Here is an 18,286-nt window from a genome sequence, read left to right on the forward strand (position 1 = left end):
GCAGCTCATCCCTTGCCAGAGCCTGCCGAGGAGCCGGCCGCCTGCGGTTCACCTTCAAAGCCCTTACCTTTGCCACATGCCGGGCTGCCTCCTCCTCCTCCTCCTCCAGGAGCCCCACGAAGGGACGCAGCCCAGACCCCCGCATCCCCTCCCCATGCTGGCCTCCGTGGGGAGGGTCCCCACGGGTGATCCCCGGCTCTGCGCTCCCGAGGTGGCGGGACGGGTGGTCCCCACGGAACCTGCACCCGCATCCCCATCCACTGAGCCCCTGGCGTGTGCGTGGTGCGGGAGCCCCCGGTTTGTCTCAAGAGCTGCCCGATCTCCATCACCCACCCCGGGCAGCGCTGCGGGGGTTGGGGGGGGGCGGGCTGTGCTGGCCCCGGTCCCCTCCCCGCGGGTCCCCCGTTCCCGCAGCGCCGGTACCTGGGCCAGATGGGGGGTCCCGGTGCCGCCGGGGAAGGGTCGATCCTGGTGCTGGAGAAGGACGAGCAGCCCCGGTGCCACCGGCGAGAAGGACTGGTCCCAGTGCCGGGGGAGAACCGGTGTTGGTGCCGGGGGCCGGAGGGGGGGGGAGGAGGAGAGGAGGGTCAGTCCCGGTGCCGGGGGAGGACCGGACCCTGCACCGGGGACTAAGAACCGGTGCTGAAGGAGGCCGGGCGGTCCTGGTGCGGGGATCTGATGTCGGTGCCGGGAGAGGAGAGTCGGTGCCGGTGCCGGTGCCGGGGGTGAAGAGCCGGTGCTGCGGACGGAGAATATCCGTCCTGGTCCCGGTGTCGGCCGTGGATCACCGGTACCGGGCTGCAGCTCGCCCCTCTCCAGCCGCCGGTGCCGGAGCATCCGCAGGACCGGACCGGGGCCCCGCTCCGCCCCGCTCCGCCCCCCCCGCCGCGGGTACCGGGACCCCCCCCCCCCCCCCGCCCCCGGTACCGCCGGCACCGCAGCGCCCCCTGCCGGCCGCGGGGTGGGGGCGCGGGGGAGGCGGGGTCGGGGCGGGGCAGGGGTGGGGCGGAGGGGGCGGGGCCGCGGCGAGCGGAACCGGGCCGTGGCGGCGGGCGCAGCCATGTCCTTCTGCTCGTTTTTCGGGGGCGAGGTGTTCAAGGATCACTTCCAACCGGGTGAGCGGGGCTGGGGGGAACGGGGGGGGGGGGGTGTCTCTCCGTGGGGTGGGCAGGGGGTGGCCCCCGAAAAAGCTGAATTCCTCGGGGTGAGTGTGTGTGGGGGGTGTCCTTCCTGTGGGGCATCCTCCACCCGTGGGGACCGGGCTGGGGGTTCCCTCTCTGGGGTCCTTTTTGGGGGATTCCCCCCGTGGGGAGGGGGGGGAGATCTTGCCTATAAAGGTGGGGCTGGGGGGGGTGTCCCCCTATAGGGATCCCTGGGAGGGACCCTGTCCTGCGGGGCTGGGCTGTAGAGGAGACCCTATAGGAAATATAGGTCCTGCCCCACGTCCCAAAACCTCCCGCTCCTCTGCCTGGCCTGGGGGGGTCTGGCAGCAGCAGCTGGCAGTGGCCCACGTGGGCAAAGTCCAGCGTGGGTGGGTGTCCCATGTCACCCTGCTGACCAGTCCTCACTGCTGCCCACCCCCCCTCGCCCTCCAGCCCCCCCAATCCCTGGTAATCGCTGCTGGGAGCCGGCCGGGGGGCTGCCCCCAGCACTGACCCCTCTCCTACCGCCCTCCCCAGGCATCTACGTCTGTGCCAAGTGCGGCCATGAGCTGTTCTCCAGCCGCGCCAAGTACGAGCACTCGTCCCCGTGGCCAGCCTTCACTGAGACCGTCCACGAGGACAGCGTGTCCAAGCGCAAGGAGCGGCCGGGGGCTTTAAAGGTGACGATTCTGAAACATTTGGGAAGTAGCAAAAAAACCCAAAACCCCATGGACTTTTTTTTTTATGAGCCTGTCTGCTGAGAAAGACAGCTTACTGTCAAACCCTCTCCTTGCATTTCTAGGTGTCTTGTGGCAAGTGTGGCAACGGGCTCGGCCATGAATTCCTCAACGATGGGCCGAAGAGGGGGCTGTCCCGCTTCTGAATATTCAGCAGCTCGCTGAAATTCATCCCGAAAGGTAAAAGCTGTGGCTTGGCGGCTGTTCCGCCCGACGTAGTTATTTTTGGGGAAGCTGCTGATAGCCAGGCCACGCTGCGTGTGACACACTGCTTTCGGCAGAGCATAGCTAGCCGTTGTCATGGTTTAACCCCAGCCAGCAACTAAGCACCACGCAGCAGCTCGCTCACTTCCCCCCCACCCAGTGGGATGGGGGGGAAATCGGGAAAAGAAGTAAAACTCGTGGGTTGAGATAAGAACAGTTTAATAGAACAGAAAAGAAGAAACTAATAATGATAACACTAATAAAATGACAATAGTAATAATAAAAGGATTGGAATATATACAAGTGATGCACAGTGCAATTGCTTACCACCCGCCAGTTGATGCCCAGTTAGTCCCCGAGTGGTGATTCCCCCCCACCCCCACTCCCCCAGTTTATATACTGGACATGATGTCACATCCTATGGAATACCCCTTTGGCCAGTTTGGGTCAGCTGCTCTGGCTGTCCCCCCTCCCAACTTCTTGTGCCCCTCCAGCCTTCTTGTTGGCTGGGCATTAGAAGCTGAAAAATCCTTGACTTTAGACTAGACATTACTTAGCAACAACTGAAAACATCAGCATGTTATCGACATTCTTCTCATATCTAACTCAAAAACATAGCACTATACCAGCTACTAGGTAGATAATTAACTCTATCCCAGCTGAAACCAGGACACCGTTCAGATAAGCCAAAGAGCCACCTGCATCCTAAATAAATCTCCCCTGCATCAGTCTGCCCAGCTGGCAGCTCGGCAGGAGCTCCCTGACGTCCCACGGTGAAATGCAGAGAGTGCTGGAGCTCTTGGATGCGGCCGCAGGTCCCTGTGTGTCTGAGGGGTGGCTGAGCCTTGGGGGTTTTCTGGTTTTCTGCTGGTGGTGCAAAGTGAGGGCAGGGAGTTTCTGCAGCAGCGTCAAAGGGGCTGGGAGAATTTGCTGGTTCACTCCTCGGGGAAGTCAGGTGGGAGCTCTGAATATTTGCAGGTGCCCTACGGGTAGGGAGTGGCTCTGTGGTGAAGGGCAGGGCTTCTTGCTGTTGTGATTATCATGCTGTTTGCTTCCCCGGAGTCAGAAAAATGCTTTGGGAGGCCAAGTTCAGGGCAGCACCCTGGCCACAACTTGCTTTCCTGCTTGACGGACTACAATGGCTGTGAGATGTTAGCTGCATGTAGCAAAATAACCATATAAAAGGGACTGAGGATTCTGGAGCAAGATACGTGAGCCCTGATTTTTTTCTCCCCCCTCTTTTTAGGCAAAGCAGACAAGGACCTGAAGGAGAAGTAAGCGAGCTGCTCTACTTGGCACATGGCTCTTGGGCTGACCCTGCGTTCACAACTTGGGGCGTGCTGTCTGGTCAAGGGGGCACCGGGAGCAAAAGAAACTCCAAAGAAGCTCCTGGTTTCCCCGCGCTGGTTCCCTCTCGGGGCTGCTCCGATTTGGGGTGCCGGGAGGAGCACGGGGGAGGTGAGGGGAAAAATGGGGTTGCTGAAGCTCTGTGCTTGCTGGGTGACAGGTTGTATGACCTTTGCCTGAGGGTGTTTCACACGAATTGAGGTGATGCAAAGGCTACAGCTCCTCATTTTACCCACCCTTACCCCGTCCCCAACCATCTGTTCTCCCCAGCATCCTCGCCTCTGCCGGCAGCAGCTACTGCTGAGTCCTTTCGGTTTTGTCCATTAAAGCAGCACGCGTGCCTGCGGTCCTGCCTCTGCTGAGCTCTGGGGCGGTTTTGCTGGTGACTTCAGCTGAGCCAGGACACCCTCCAGATCACAGCCAGGAGGGGCCGATTCTGCCGTGGCACTGATGCAATCCAGAGTCGCTCCACTGGCATTTCCAGGGAGTAATGCTGGATTAGCTGAGGTCAGAGTCTGGGTTAATCTCTGGTGCTATTCTGGGCTGAGATCATGGTATGAATTGCCCTATATAAACCCTTCCAGGGTGCTAGGGCAAGGATGATTTTATGATCCCACTAGACAGCATCCAGGTATTTTACCCCTATACCCATTTTGCACACAGTAGAGACAGTTCTAGATTTCCCGCGTCCTCTGGGCTTGATTCTGACTTGGCCTTACACCAGATTTATCACTGTGCTATGAACTCCAGTGGCACTAACGGTTCCTCCTTGCTGTACACTGGTGCAAGGGAGGCCAGAATTGGGCTCACGGGCTGCACTTAGCACAACTCAGGCTTTAGGAATCACATCTGCATTCCCTCTGCACTCGGAAGGGCTGTGACACTGACTGCTCCTTAAATCGGCATCAGATTCGTGGCCTTGCCTCCCTATCCCAGAAACCAAATCCTCCTCTGAAATCAAGACGCTAGGATTTTTGAAGACCTTTTGCTGACCCGTGGGTCCGGTGGTAAAGCTCTAGTGCAACGCCTGGGTGGTTTGGTGAGGCTGCGCTGCGGGTGCTGTTACGGTGCAGCTGCACTCAGGGGCACGTCGGAGGTTTTTCTCTGCATGCGTTTTGCCTCAATCCCACCCTTACGAGGGCACCGATAAAAAGTGTAACACGCCAGCTCATTACCTCGAGCTTATTGCTGTCTTGTACCTCTTTCAATATTGAAAATAAAGCACTGATTCACTGTGTTGGAGAAATAACCTCTTCTCTTAAAAAGCACTAGTGATGGCACCCTGGTGCATCTGCTATGGGATTCCTTCTCTGCTCGGTTTTCCCAGTTTTGGATGCAAGGATGGGGAGGCCGCACCAGCGGTGGGTTGCATGTGAGGCAAGTATAAATGCAGGTACGAATGCAGGGCAGGTTTCTGTGTCTCCAAAGCCCTGGCCAGAAGGCTGAGAGCAGATTTCACCTGATGTCTCCGTCTCCAGCCACGGACCCGCATCCCTGGGTGCAGACACGTGGTGTCTTGCATCCAGCGTGGTCTCGCATCCCGAAGGGTTAGCCTGAGGTCGGTGCGTGTGGTTTTATCCCCTGCCTGTTACTGCTGCCCCAGGTTTTGTCGTGTGAAAGGAGGATGCTGATGCATCGGAGGCCTTCCAGCATTCCTGGGGTCAAAACTTTCATTGGGAAAGGTTTCCTTTTCACTCCAGTTAGCATTTTTTTGCCCAACTGAAGCTGGTTTTAGCTTGTTTCATAGTGTGTTCTTGGTACCTTCTGGGCTGGCAGGATTTTCTGGGCAGAAGGGATCTGAGTTTTAGTAGTGTCTCACAACGGTTTCCCTGTATGAAGCTGCCTGCAAGACTGGAAGGTACAACCCTTCTCTGCCTCCCAAAGGTCCCTTTACCCTGGCAGGGTTGGATACTGGGTTCATGGAGGCTGGAGACTTGAGCTGGGCTTTGCTGGACTCCAGTTCCCTCCTCCAAGGGGGTAAACTCTGCTCTGGAGCACAGGAGCCAGCACCACGTCTCGCTCCTGCCCTGCCGCTGGCTCGTGCCCCGTGGCATCACCCTCACCACCTTCCCCATCTGCAGGATGACCTCTGGCTCTAATTACTAATCGGGTTCAAGCCTGAAGGTTCAAGCTGCTTTTCGACCGATTAATCCCCTGATCTGCTGCTTTGCCCCTGATCTGGTGACCTCCACGGGAGCCCGGGAGGGCAGGAGCTGCCCCTTCGCTTCCCACCCCGGAACACGACGGGACCATCCATCCCCGGGATGCCTCCCCGCTGCCCCTCGCCCGCAGCACTGGGAAGGAAGATATTTTTGGGGTGGTTTCCCCAGAGATGCTGCAGTGGAAGGAAACCTACTTGGGAGCGCCAGCGGCGAGGGGACGGCGATGATTCCTCCCACTCGTGGGTTCTCCAGCACCGTGTGCCACGGGGAACCCAGCCACAATTCCACGCTGCCTTGCAGTTCGTGGACGCAGGCACGGGAGGGTGCAAGTGCTTTTCCTAACCCTTCTCAGGCGTTGGAAGGAGGGAAGGGATGAGGCTGGGGTGGGCACGGCGGTGGCCTCGTCTTCCTGTGGATCCACCCGTGCAGCAACGAGAAGGAAAATTACCTGGAGCCAAAAAAACCCTCAAGATGGTTTAAATAAGGATGGGATGTTTTTCTGGAAGTCTGGCCGGAGCCACCAATGCCAGCAGGGATTTTGGTCAGGGGGATTGCCAGCACCCGGTGCTGAGGATGCAGGATGCGACCCTGCAGGGCAGATCCCATCATCCCTGCCCCTTCCCGGCTCCGCTGAGCACCCCTGGCCATCCCGGGCACCGTGGGGTCCCTCGTCCTACCCCGGACCGCTGCGGGTGCTGGGAAACCTGCTCTGCTCTTCCCTGGCTCTGTGGCACTGGGCATCCCCGTCGCCTCCGCTGGGCTGCGGCCAGTCCTTCCCCTCTGCCATTCATCCTCATTTTATTATTACGCTAATGACAATTCTGGCTTAATAAGAGGATTTTGCTTAGTTGGGCAAAAGCGGCCCCACATCAGCAACACGGGTTTAATGACAGAAATTGAATTACGTTACCAGGCCGACGCAAACTTCCCTGGTTGTTTAAAAAATCATTAATTTCCTCTGCTGTAGCCTCCAGCTGACCTCCATTTTTAATTTTTTAATTTTTTTATTCGCATGCCATGAAGAGGACCTGCCTCTTTGACCCTCCTCGGGATGGCTCCAGCGGACGGCAAAGCAGCCAGAGCATGGCAAGATTTAGATTAATTCTCCTAATAACAACGACAAGCCCTATAGAAATTATGTTACACAAGGAAAAAGAAAATGACCTGGAGGCATTAGGAAGCTGTAATTACCGTTATTCCTTGGAGCCAGCGCTGCGGGAGAAGCGAGCCGGCTGGCCGGGCAGTCCTCCGCCTGCACCTGGTTGCTTTTACCTGAAATTTTCACTTGTATTTCAAGCTGCCCGGGATGGCTCCTTCTGCTCTATTTGTGTCGTTTTATTTAATTTTACCCTTTGATCAACAGTTTTTCCCATTCCAGCTGAGCCCGCGGGCTGCCCTGTGCTGGCAGGTCTGCAGGCGTGGTGGCACACCGAGGGCAGGAGGAGGCTGTAAACCTGCACCGAGACCCCAAAGCAGAACTTTTGGGGTTTTACACATTGGGGCATCCCTTGGGCAAGGCAGCACAGCCTGATTTGGGGTGTTCTTGCACAGTCTGGTCCCAGCAAATGGGTGCCTTCAGCCCCAGCCATGGCCCGGAGCTGCGCCAGGGTCCCGTCCTGGTGATGAGCTCTGGAGCATCACTTTGCTTAAAAGGGATTACTTGAATTCTTTTGGGGGCAATAAGGGCTGGAGCTGGTTTTGTGTCAATTACAGAAAATAAAGTGGTGGTAATTAAAAAACCACTACATGGCCCTGATTTTCCCTGAGGCGTGGGGGGCTGTCAGGAGGTGAGGTGCCCCCCCATCGCCCAGCTCGCCCGCTCCATCCCGGGGAGCTCACCTGTCCCTCAGCACATCCAGCAACAGCTGGAGAAAATTAAAGGCTTATTCCACTTCTTTTGCTGATAATAACTTCATCTCTTCCCTGTTCCAGTCTGCCTCCCAGCTTGAGATGCTGCTTGCCGGGCAATTGCTGACCTTGTTTCTGAGGTTTGGTTATTACGGCTGAACCTCCAGGAGCCACGAGGTGGGGAAATTTGTTTTTGGTTTGCGGTGTGCATTAATTAGGGAGATAATGACTGGAAACATTCAGAGCGAGTCTGAGCGTGCTGGAAAAATATTTAGCCCAAGGAAAATTTAAATCTTTCTTTTTTTTTTTTCCTTCCTGGCTGTTGAGATCTGACTTTTTAAGGCAATTAGTGAGGGTTTATTTGTTAATCAGTCATACTTATACGCTTGCTTTGGGGTCTTATCTCACGCTCCCAAGTGCACATCGCTTCTAATCATGATCTTCATTTTTGATGTGGGAGATACCCGTCCCGGGTTGGCTGTGCATGCCACGGTGCAGGCACGCTCCTGCGCTCGGCAGCGGCTGCACCAGGACGCGACGTGGGCTGACGCCGGTGCTGCCCTTCCCGTACCCAAACAGCCGCATCCACCGCGGGCTCCAGCCTCAGCCCAAGCGTGTCCCAAGTTTTCAGGGGTTGCTTCCCTGCATGGGTCTCCCAGACTCTGCCCAGGGTGGGTCTGATCACCCCCAGCCAAAACCCCATCCCATGCTGTGGGTGCAGACAGAGCCGGTGTCAACCTCCGAAACGGCGGTGCTGGTCCGGAGATGCCCACAGCACTTCTCCCTGCTCCGCACCCTGGCACGGAGCTGGATGAACTGTCCCCAAAACACATCACCCCTGTGGCCTTGGGGAAAGGGCCCACCAGGGAAAGCCACTCCGGACGGTGCTGGGATCGGTCCAGCCCCATGCCGGCATCGGTCCAGCCCCACGGCTGCTCCCGTGGCTGCTCCGATGGGCCACGACCCAAAAACCCACCAGTGGTGGGCGATGCCCGGCTGGGGCTCTCCTCTCTGTGATCCTCATGGCGCGTGCTTTTAAGCGATACACTTTACTGTCTACAATAATGATTTGTTGCTTGTAAAACCACCGTGATTAACTACAGTTTAGCCTCCTGGTTTCATGTCTTATCATGTTTCATCTCACACAAAAGACATTTACAGTCTATTTTCAACTTCAAAGCAAATGCTTCTTGCGTGAGCATTAAGGAAGGCAAATATTTAAGCAGAACCTGTATGGTATTAGCGTCTCTTGATGTTCCCTGCTGAGTGAGGATTGATGGCTGCCTCAAAAGGCAGGTTTTTCCTATTGTTTTATGCACCAGTGATTAATATTTCATGTTCCCACTGTTATATATTTGCTGGCTGGCACTGGCCTACCCTGACAATGCTTTCTTCATGTCTTACATGTCCAGCTTTTATACACTTCAATATAAGAAGTGTGACTCTTGGCAGGGTCAAGAGACTTATTGAAGCCTCCTGCCCGAGTTTTTCAAATTAAGTTCATCTTTATGGCATTAGGGCGGATGGCACGTTCTCCTTCTCCACCAATACCTCTGTCCTGTTGCTCTGCCCCAGCCCAGACCCCTTCGCTGCCCCAACTTTCGGATGGGTGCTGCAGGCTCTGTCCCTGCCTACCTGGCCGTGCACCCGCTTGGATGGGGACAGTGGGGACAGCACCGCGGGGACCGGATCCTGCAGCAGCAAGAGAGTGAGGCTGGATGCTGACCCACCACAGCCCTGCAGAGATGGGGGGATATGGACCGGGGCAAGAAGCTGCTCCTATCCCTGGTACCACCCTCTGCTCAGTGCCTACGCTGCACCGGCATCGCCCCGAGCCCATCTCGGTGCTGCTGTCACCATCCGGCACCGCGCGTGCCGCCCCGGCGGGGTTTCTGTTCCGCAGCGCCGGAGGAAGAAACGCGATGTTTGCACTGGACTCGCCAGCGCTTCTGCACCGCAGCCGCCAAAAAAAATCCAAGTTCCCTGGCCAGCCTTGTCAGGGCAGGATGAAAATAGCCCAGGACCGAATTCCTCCGCTTTGAACACGATGACACACTGGCGTGCATTTGTCTGAACGCTAAACATATTAAGACCAGGAACTGTAAGGGACGGCTCTGCTTATCATCCAGCTCGGAGTTAATATAATTCAATTAGCATGAACAGTAAATATAGCTCGTTTTAATTTAGATGGAGGGGTTGCTCTGTCTCCATCCTTTAATTTCAGGAGTAGGGAAGCTGTGGGAGGACTGCCAAGAATTTCTGCAAAACCCACATTTTCTCCGGGGCCGTGGGCTCTCGCTCCGGGTGCTCCGCAGTGGCGGCGCGGAGGCCACCTCCGAGGAGCCCGCGCGCTTGATGAGCGGCTCTCGGCGAGGGGCTTCCCGGAGGGGTAGGGAGGGTATGATGATTTTGAACTGCATCGTTATTAGATGCAAAATAAAGAGTGGAAAGCCACCGGGAGGGAATAAGCGGTGCAGTCTATTTAAAGAGGAAAAGATCAGCTTGGGAGAGATGCTGGAGACATGTGTCTTCAGGGCTGCGCTGCATTCTTTGGAGATTATTTTAAATGCGTGCATCTTTTCTGCATCACAGTCTATCTTTGTTCCCCTCTGACGTCTTGAGTCGGGGCTGGTATTTTATGGCCACGGCTGTGCCTGCCAGCAGCACGACAGCTCTGCTGGAAATTAACTTCTCTGTGCTTTAAAAAAAATCTCACAGGCATAAAATTCAAAGAAAGAGATCAAACTAGTTAATCTCGGATTAATTTAAGCCGCTGGCTCCGGCGGGCGAAGCAGCGGAGCTCTGACAGGGATGTAACGCAGGCAGGAGGTGCTGCCTCTGCCAGCCGTGTCCCGTGTCCGTCTGTCCATCGGTCCAGGCATGGGGGCACGGCACGCTGCTCCCTGCCCTCTGTCTGGATGAGGTAACCCTGACTGCGATGCTTTCCATCGGCCCATCCCAGACAGCAGGACAGAAAAAGGGTGACATGCTCTTTTCCCGGGAAGTCCATCTTGAAGGGAGCGGGGTTTGTGGGTGCAAGCGCACGCGAGGGGTGAGGTTGGTGACGGGTCATGGGCTAATGAAGCTCATGAAATACATCCTTCTCTGCTGGCAAGGCCAAGTGGAGTGTTTTCTATCATCTCTCCCGACATTACCGCATGACTTAGATTGCACTTAATTAAAATAGCTCATTTAACTGATGGCTCCTAAGATGCAATACTGGAGATTGTCCGCTTTTCCCATCCAGCCCACGTACAGCAGAGGGATGTCAACAACTGGGCACTGCCGCTCCGGTAGGATGCGGGGACACCAGTGGGGACCGTCTGCCTGTGCCGCTCCGGCTCAGACGGTGCTTGGATAGAAACAGGCACGAAGGGATGGCAGGTTCAAAGAGCTTTTGAGCGTCCTGGGTTGTCCAGTACCTGGGATCTGACCCTCCCTGTCCCCCAGCCCATCCACGAAGCGAGGTAGAGACCAGCAGCCCCCACGGAGCTGGTCCGGGTTATCCCATCGCCCCACTGTGCTGCGGGATGGGAGCCGGAGGCTCTGCTGGTGCCGCTGGTGGGCTCGGCCTCAGCCATGCTTCCCGGTGTGCCTCGGAGGTGGGGAGACACCATCTTCTATTGCATTACCAAAAACCTCTTATCTTTATCCACTTCTCAGAGTTCACAAGGCCCACAGCGGGTGGGTTGTTCAGGCTGGCTGCGTCTGCCTCCCTGGCTCTTTAAAGCTCGCTGTAATTAATGACCTGTTAAAAATCAGCCTCAGTTTGAGCAATGGGCAAATATGTCCTTTCCCAGCCCAGAAGCACCGGCTGATGGGCACGGAGAGCTCAGCCCTGCTTGTCCCATTGCTTTGCAGAGCTGGATGCATCAGTCAAGGATGTGCCCAGCTCACCGGCACATGGACCTGTGCTGGAGCTGGGCATGAGCCTGAGGGGTCTCGGCTGCCGAGACCCCTGCAGAAATGGGGTAGTGTGGGCCTGATCCTGCCTGCAGAGCTGATGGGCGAGCGGGCGGTGCAGTGGGGAGCACGGGGCAGGGCTGGGTCTGGGGACACTGATGGGGCTGAGTTGCTCCACCTGGCTTAGGCATCGCCCAGAGCAGGATTTAAAGGATGAGCTGAGCTGTGGTTTGGGGTAGGGGCTGCTTGGGGGGGGGTCTTTGTTAATGCTGTGACCCCAAAATGCTCCAGGTAGAGATCGCTGGAGTCAGCAGGAGCAAACCCTCTGCCTGATGGCCCTATTTGGTGAGTGGATGCGTCAGCTGAACACAGCAAATCCCCAAGACCTGACTTAAACATCAACTCTGAGCTGCACCCTCATCTTACGCGCTTTATTGTGTATTTAAAAAACTGAACAATAGATGTCGCATATATGCTAGTAAACATCAGGGTGAAATGCTGGCTGTGGGGTGGGAGCCGCAATGCGGAGCCCCCGGTCTGGGTGGTGGATCATGGGGGTACTGCTCAGCAGGGCTCCCGCACCCCCTGCCCTGAATATACCCACCCCCCTCAATGAACACCCTGTTCTGTGGGTGCACGAGTCTTCCAGAGAGCTGTGAGCCCAAGCAGGTCTTTGCTGGGAAACTTCATTACTAGAGCTTGTGTCCACCCCTGATGGGACCCACGTGGACGGTGATGGGCTGCTGGGGGGAGTTGGAGGCTTCGGAAAGGGGGGGCTGCAGCTCTCAGGTGGTTTTCCCATGGGAAGGAGGCTGCTGTGGTCCCTCGGGCTCTTTGCGAGGGGGTTTCCCTCTGGAGCACGGTGGTTGGTGCAGCCCAGCCTGCCCGGGGGACACGTCCCCGAGCTCTTGGGCTCCCCGGGGCTGAAGGAGGCTCCTCGCAAAGCTGGGTCACTGCTGGGGTTCCTGTGCTGCAAGGAGAGGACGGGGCTGCAGTTGGCTGGTTTTTGGGTTGTTTTTCGCTGTCTGCCTTGTTCCAGTTTAGCCTGGAGGTACAGTATTTGTAGGGGGAAAAGAAAAACCCAGTGGTTGCATGTTCCTGCGTACCCAGGCTTCCCAAAACAGCGATCTGCACGCTGCAGACCCCCATGCAGCATGTCCCGGCTGTGCCGAGCACCGGGCAGCACGGATGTGCCGAAACCCGGCTGGAGCCAGGGCAGCCGCCCACGTGTGCGCTGGGCTTTTTTGGCACGGGTGTTTGCACGATGGGTGAAGATAAGCCTGGAGCGTTCCTTGTTTCTGAGGGATTCGTTGGAAGCTGGGCTCCCTGCGAGGGGTGAAGGTGAGACGAACGCCTCTGCCTCGATGCAGATTAAACCGGGGGAAATAACGAAAGGCTGTAATTTGCCAATACATGCTGAAAGGCGAGACGGATCGTGTCTTCAATTACAGCTGCTCACGTGCGTGAGCCGCTAAAATATGCAAGGTATTCATTTAATTTCTCCATTTGAGGCCAGCGCGGTATCCTGATCCTTATCAAACCCGTGGCTTGGACGTAGGCTCTGGGGCGGAAACGTGCTCTCGCAGACAGCTCGTGTCAATCCAAGGCACCGCTTAAATCTTCAAAACTGGGCCCAAAATGAACCTATATGTGAGCTTGTGCAGGTTGCTGTTGTAGGAGGATCATTTTTACCCAGTATTGTGCAGGATCTGAATTTCTGTTTTGCATGACAGCAGCGGGGGAGATTTTAGATTCCGAGGAGCTGGGAGCACCCAAGGGGACCTGTGATTGCTCCGAGCTTGGCCTCAACGAGGCCGTGAGTGCCTCCTGATGCTCCCCGGGCTGTCCCCAGCATCCTGAGGACGGGGTTGTGGCTGGCGCCAGCAATCCTGCTCCATCACCGGCACTGCCGCCCTGGTCTCCCCGGGGATCCGCTGCAGAGCCGTCCTGGTGCCCACCGGGAGAGCTCTGGCTGCAGGGCTCCAGCCCATGGGAAAGGTTAAATGACTGCAAACCATAAGGAAGTCTGTAAAATTAGTGGCTAATTAGCAGCAACTATGGTCTACATCATACCATGCTGCTGCTCCGTGCGGGGATGGGTGCATGTGCGACACTGTTTTGCTCCCCAGCCTCAGACATTTGCATTTGCTTGTAGCCTAGAGCTACCATGTTGTAATTGCAAAATTAGGGCAAAACAAGCGATTTGTTCCTACAAACGATAAGAGCAAATGGAAACACCTCCCACCAGAGCTCTGGCAAGGCAGACATCTGCCTCCTGGCGCTGCGGTCTGCAGGGAGGGAAGGGATGCACAGGGAGAGCATGGCCGTGCCTGCAGCCTCCCGGACAGGACTGGCACCGCTTGGTCCAGGTGTTGGGAAAAATGGGCCAGAGCTCGGAACCCTGCTCCGTGTGTGGAGCACAGCACTTAAGCGATGGATGGATGCGGGCTGGTGCACAGGCTGGTGTCAACCGCCACAAAATCTATTGTCCCTGCTGCTGCACAGAGGGACGGGACCCCAGTAAAGGCTCCCACTGCCTCCATGTTTGCCGCTGGTGGTGCTAGTCAGATGTGGGTTCTTTGTTGGTGAATTTGCGGGGTTAGTATTTTCCCTTCCCTCTGCTCCGGCTGCGGGTAGCTCTGAGCTGGGCAGCCGCCGAGGCGAGCTGAGCCGAGGACTGCTAAGCATTTGCCGTAGAATCTGAAGAATTTGGAGTGAAACCCCCAAAGAAATTAAGGACAGATGGGTTACAGGGGAAAAAAGAAACCCAGATTCCTTCTGCCGCTTGGTGCCTGCTTTCAAGGCAGCCCCTCGTCCCCGTTGCAGCTCTGTGCTGGCCACGGGGCTGGATGGGCATCCTCCTGCGTGCTGGACGAGCCACCGCAGGGACACCAGCACCTCTGCCCTGGGGACGATGCCATGCAGGGACGATGCCCCTGCAGCAGCCAGGGTCATCCCTGCCCACTGCCCACGGCCAACCCTCGCCGATGGCCCGGGAGGACTCGGGGCTTCTTCTGGAGAGACCCCGAGTTCCCGTCCTGCAGCAGAGCAGAGACTCCAGCGAAGCACCAGCTCCTTGAGGAGCAAAGCCCAGCGGGAGACACGTGGCAAGAATTAACCTCCTCTCCCCTGATTAACGGCTCCCGGGCAAAGCCAAATCCACCCGCTGCAGCGGCCGGTGCTGCCGGGGCTGTGAGGAGCGTGAATCCCATCCCCACGCCCATGTTTCTGGGCCGTAATCACCTGGATTAGGAGCTTTCTGCTCGGGCTGGCGCTGGCACGCTGCCGGGCGCCGCGTCAGCCCCAACACCTGCGTGCTGACTTCAGCACCTCAAATATTTCTCAGGCAAATCTTTTTTTTTTTTTTTTCCTCCTAAAGGGAGCTCAACACTGTTGAACGTGTTAATGGGTAGAAATGAAGCATAATTGTTCCTTTGTGTAAAATCCGTCGGTAGAATAGCAGCGGCTTGGCTGCAAAACTGGAACTGCAAACAGGTTGTGGTGTGATCCACCCGGGCTTCGCTCCGTGCTTGCCGGGAGAGCAAACCTTCTCCTGCGGGAGCAAACCTCCTGCGAGAGCTGCTCGTGGGAGGAAAATCAGCGGGGTCCTCTCCCCACAGACGGGCAGAGAAAGGAGGGTCGGGAAATGGTGCATCTTTCCCTCTCTGAAGGTGCTGTGGATAATTGCTGTTGTGTAGGGCTAATTTTATTATGGTGTGTTTGATATGTTCCCATATGCCAAGCTGTGGTAAATGACATCCAGATGAGGCCGACGCTGGCACAGCCATGGCCGGGCTGGGGAGGAGGAGGAGAAGGAGGAGGAGGAGGAGGAGTGTGTGTGCGGATGCAGTGCTCCAGATGCAAACAATAAGGCCAACGGATCTTGATTTCATCTGTCAAGTAATTGGACTGGAAGTCTGTGCATGCTAATGACTCCACATCAAGCGGCTCGGTGCTCAGATGTGACCCATCCCGCTCCGCGGGGAGAGTGGGGGGCTGCAGCCCGCGGTGGCCATGATGAATATCCCCCAGATGTTATCCCATAGGGGAAGTGAGACCCACATGTATGTTATTAATAATGCCAAAGATCTGAGGTTAAAAATGACCACGGGGTGTTCACATGAGCCCTGGGATGGTGGGTCCCACGGGCTGGTCCTGCTGCGGGGGGCAGTGGGAATGGGGCTGGGGGGGCCTGGCCCCACTCCCAGCTCCGCGCCTGGTGCTGCACGGGGTGGGCAAGCACCATTGGGGATCCCAGCACCCAAGTGCCCCCCCAGCACCCCGTCGGGCAGCCCTGGCTGTTTCAGGAAGGCAGAGGATGCTCCGAGGAGCTCCGACAGCCGTGAGAGTTAAAGGTGGGGATGACACGAGGGAGCGGGATGCAGGGATGCCCTGGAAGGCAGGGCCAGGGCAGACCCAGCAGGCTGGTCCCAGGCATGTCCCTGTTTGGGGGGCTGGGGGCAGCCAGCCCCTCTGTCTGGGCTCCCCCAGCTGCCTTTGGCTTGTCGTCCATCCCTCTCTTCGGCCTCATCCTGGCAGCCTGGGATGCAAAAGCCCGGCTATGGCTGTGCGAGACCCCCAGCATGCAAAAGTGTCCGGAGAACACACTGGTCCCCCGTGCCGGGCTGCTTTGGTCCCCTCTGGCACTGCGGTGGGGACCCGAGCCCCGGCACCGGAGGGATGCGCAGTACGGACGGGTGTCTGTCTGGGTTTCACCCCTAAAGTGCAATCCTAAAACCTGTTCCCAGCATTTGAAACTCATGGGCTCTCTTGTTGTTTGTATCCGTGCTCAGAAGTTGGGTCAGGCGCTGAGTGAGACCCACGGCGGGGACGTACGTCACCACGTACCGGTGGCTGCGGGGAGGATGCTGCAGCCCAGCAAGCTGGCGGGGATGCTCCCGCGTTCCCTCTGGCGAGGGCTGCCGGCTCTCCCCTTCTCCGTGGGGCTCTGGGGGTTTATCCGTGAAGTTCCCACAGGGCCAGAGGCTGGTGCTGTTGGGATGTGTTTGGCAGGAGGTGGAGGAACAGGCAGAGGGCCCCGGGTAGATGAGATGGGGCTGGGGACGGGGGCTTCTGCTGCTCTGCAGCTAGCCCCCATGGGTGTGCATGGGACGGTGGCATGGGGAGTGACAGGAGAGTCCTGGAGCACAAGCACCCAAATATTCGGATGAAGCTTTGAGGCATGGGATGCTGGTGGGTACCACAAGCCTGCGTGGAGCGACACGGGTCCGAGGGTCCCCGGGGCAGCTCTCCCTGCGGAGCGGAGCTCTGGGGCTGACGAGCCTCAGGTTACCGACAGCTTCGGGCTCGGCTCCATCTCTCCCGGACACGGCAGAGCCTGGGTGATTTGCCTGAAAGCTCCTGTCGTCGGTCCAGCTCCAGACAAAGCCCCGGCTCCTTCCCGCAGAGCCGGCGAGCGCTGACCTGCCTTTTTGGGGAGGGTCACACAGCACGTGTGGGTGCCTGTGCTATGGGAACCAGATGCCTACTGTCCCCAGGAAAGGGGATCCTCACCACCAAGAGGCTTTTGTCTCTAAATGGGGCTTTTTTCCCCCCCAGTGCTTCCCCTGCCGTGTGTGAGCCGGGAAGAGACCGGAGTACTGGGAAGCAGGATCTGAATCCTATTGAAGCTCGCGGGCAAGTGCTCACAATCCCCCAGCACCTGCGGTTTATTGGTGCGGGAGGTATTGCAGCCCCGAGGCTGTGGGAACGCGAGCGTACCCTGCGCCCTCTCCCATTTTGGAGGTTTTCCAGCCTTTCCCCGCTGATTGCTTCAGCATGTGCATCGCAGATGATGAGAGATGAGCGGGATCGGCCCTTGCCTGCTGGGCAAGGCATGGCAGCCGGGGCCGGACCCTGCCCTCGCGCCGGTGGGAGCTCCCGGCTGGCGGCAATGCTCCCCGCGGCTCCGTTCCTCTCGCCTCTCCTTGCTCCCGGGTGAGACTCAAAGTCTTGCCGGAAAGCGGAGGTTTTTCACCCGGAAAGCCGGGTCGTGGCACGCTTGGCATGCACGGCTCCGGCGTGACCTGGTGGCCGCTCGGGCTTTGATTTCAGCAGCTGTAATTCATGAGTGCACGTGATGCATGCCACTATTTGGGGGAATGAGAGTATTAGCTCCTTATGTTCATTACCCGATTCATTATCCGTTCATTAGCTCTTCCTAATGGTGCAATATTTTGCTGTCGTAGGGGTTTTGCAGAATTAACGCTGGAATAGAGAATGAAAACAGACAAAGAAAATGCATTACTCCTCTATATGACTTAAATACTGTTGGCAGGGCTGCTTGGGGAATGGAGCCTGCGTGATGCCGGGGGCACCTGCAGCCGCTGCCCGTGCCAGGGGCTGCCCAGCATCAACCGCGGGATGCAGGGAGAGCTCCGGGCTGGCACAGGGAGTGGGACCATCTCTGTCTTGTGAGGGCTAAAACTCAGGATTCTGACCCAAACTGGCAGTCTGATCTCTCTGCTACTACTCAAAAACCTCTGAAATTCAGGTTTTATTGCATTAAGCTCTGGAATCCGCCTTGCCCGCAGCAGAGGAGCAGGTTTTGCTGGGGGTGCAGCTGGCCAGGGTTTAATCCAGTGGTTGGTTTTGCCTCCCTCAGGTATTTTTTCCTGTTTCCAAAATAGAACCAAATGCATGGCAGAAGGACACTTGGGAGCCTGCCTCCCTCCTCGCTGGCAGCGGGGAGCCCTTTGAACTCTGCTTTTTCTCCTCCATCCATTTGAGGCATTTTCTCTAAAACTTTGCATTTTGTTATTGCTCAGCTCTGCTCCAGATGTTCCAGTTCTCGATCCCACACCTTCCTCTCCCTTTGGCCACTGAATATTTGGCTGAACCAGAGCCAAATGAAAGCTACCCCCACCTGTGCAAGGAATTAGCAGCGGGCATGCCAGAGCTTCATAGACTCGTAAATGTGGCCATCTGCGCCTGGTGACATTAT

General features: G+C 57.1%; 1 protein-coding gene across 1 annotated transcript; it reads left to right on the forward strand.

Moving 5' to 3' along the window:
* Positions 1–1,014: 1,014 nt before the first annotated feature.
* MSRB1 (methionine sulfoxide reductase B1) lies at positions 1,015–4,667 on the forward strand. Its single transcript, XM_075058967.1, has 4 exons — positions 1,015–1,115; positions 1,680–1,822; positions 1,945–2,059; positions 3,330–4,667. Exons 1-4 carry the CDS (start codon positions 1,061–1,063, stop codon positions 3,359–3,361), a joined length of 345 nt encoding a protein of 114 aa, XP_074915068.1. The 5' UTR covers positions 1,015–1,060; the 3' UTR covers positions 3,362–4,667.
* Positions 4,668–18,286: the final 13,619 nt, after the last annotated feature.

This window comes from Buteo buteo, chromosome 27 (assembly GCF_964188355.1).
Source record: "Buteo buteo chromosome 27, bButBut1.hap1.1, whole genome shotgun sequence".
Classification (NCBI taxonomy): Eukaryota; Metazoa; Chordata; class Aves; order Accipitriformes; family Accipitridae; genus Buteo; species Buteo buteo.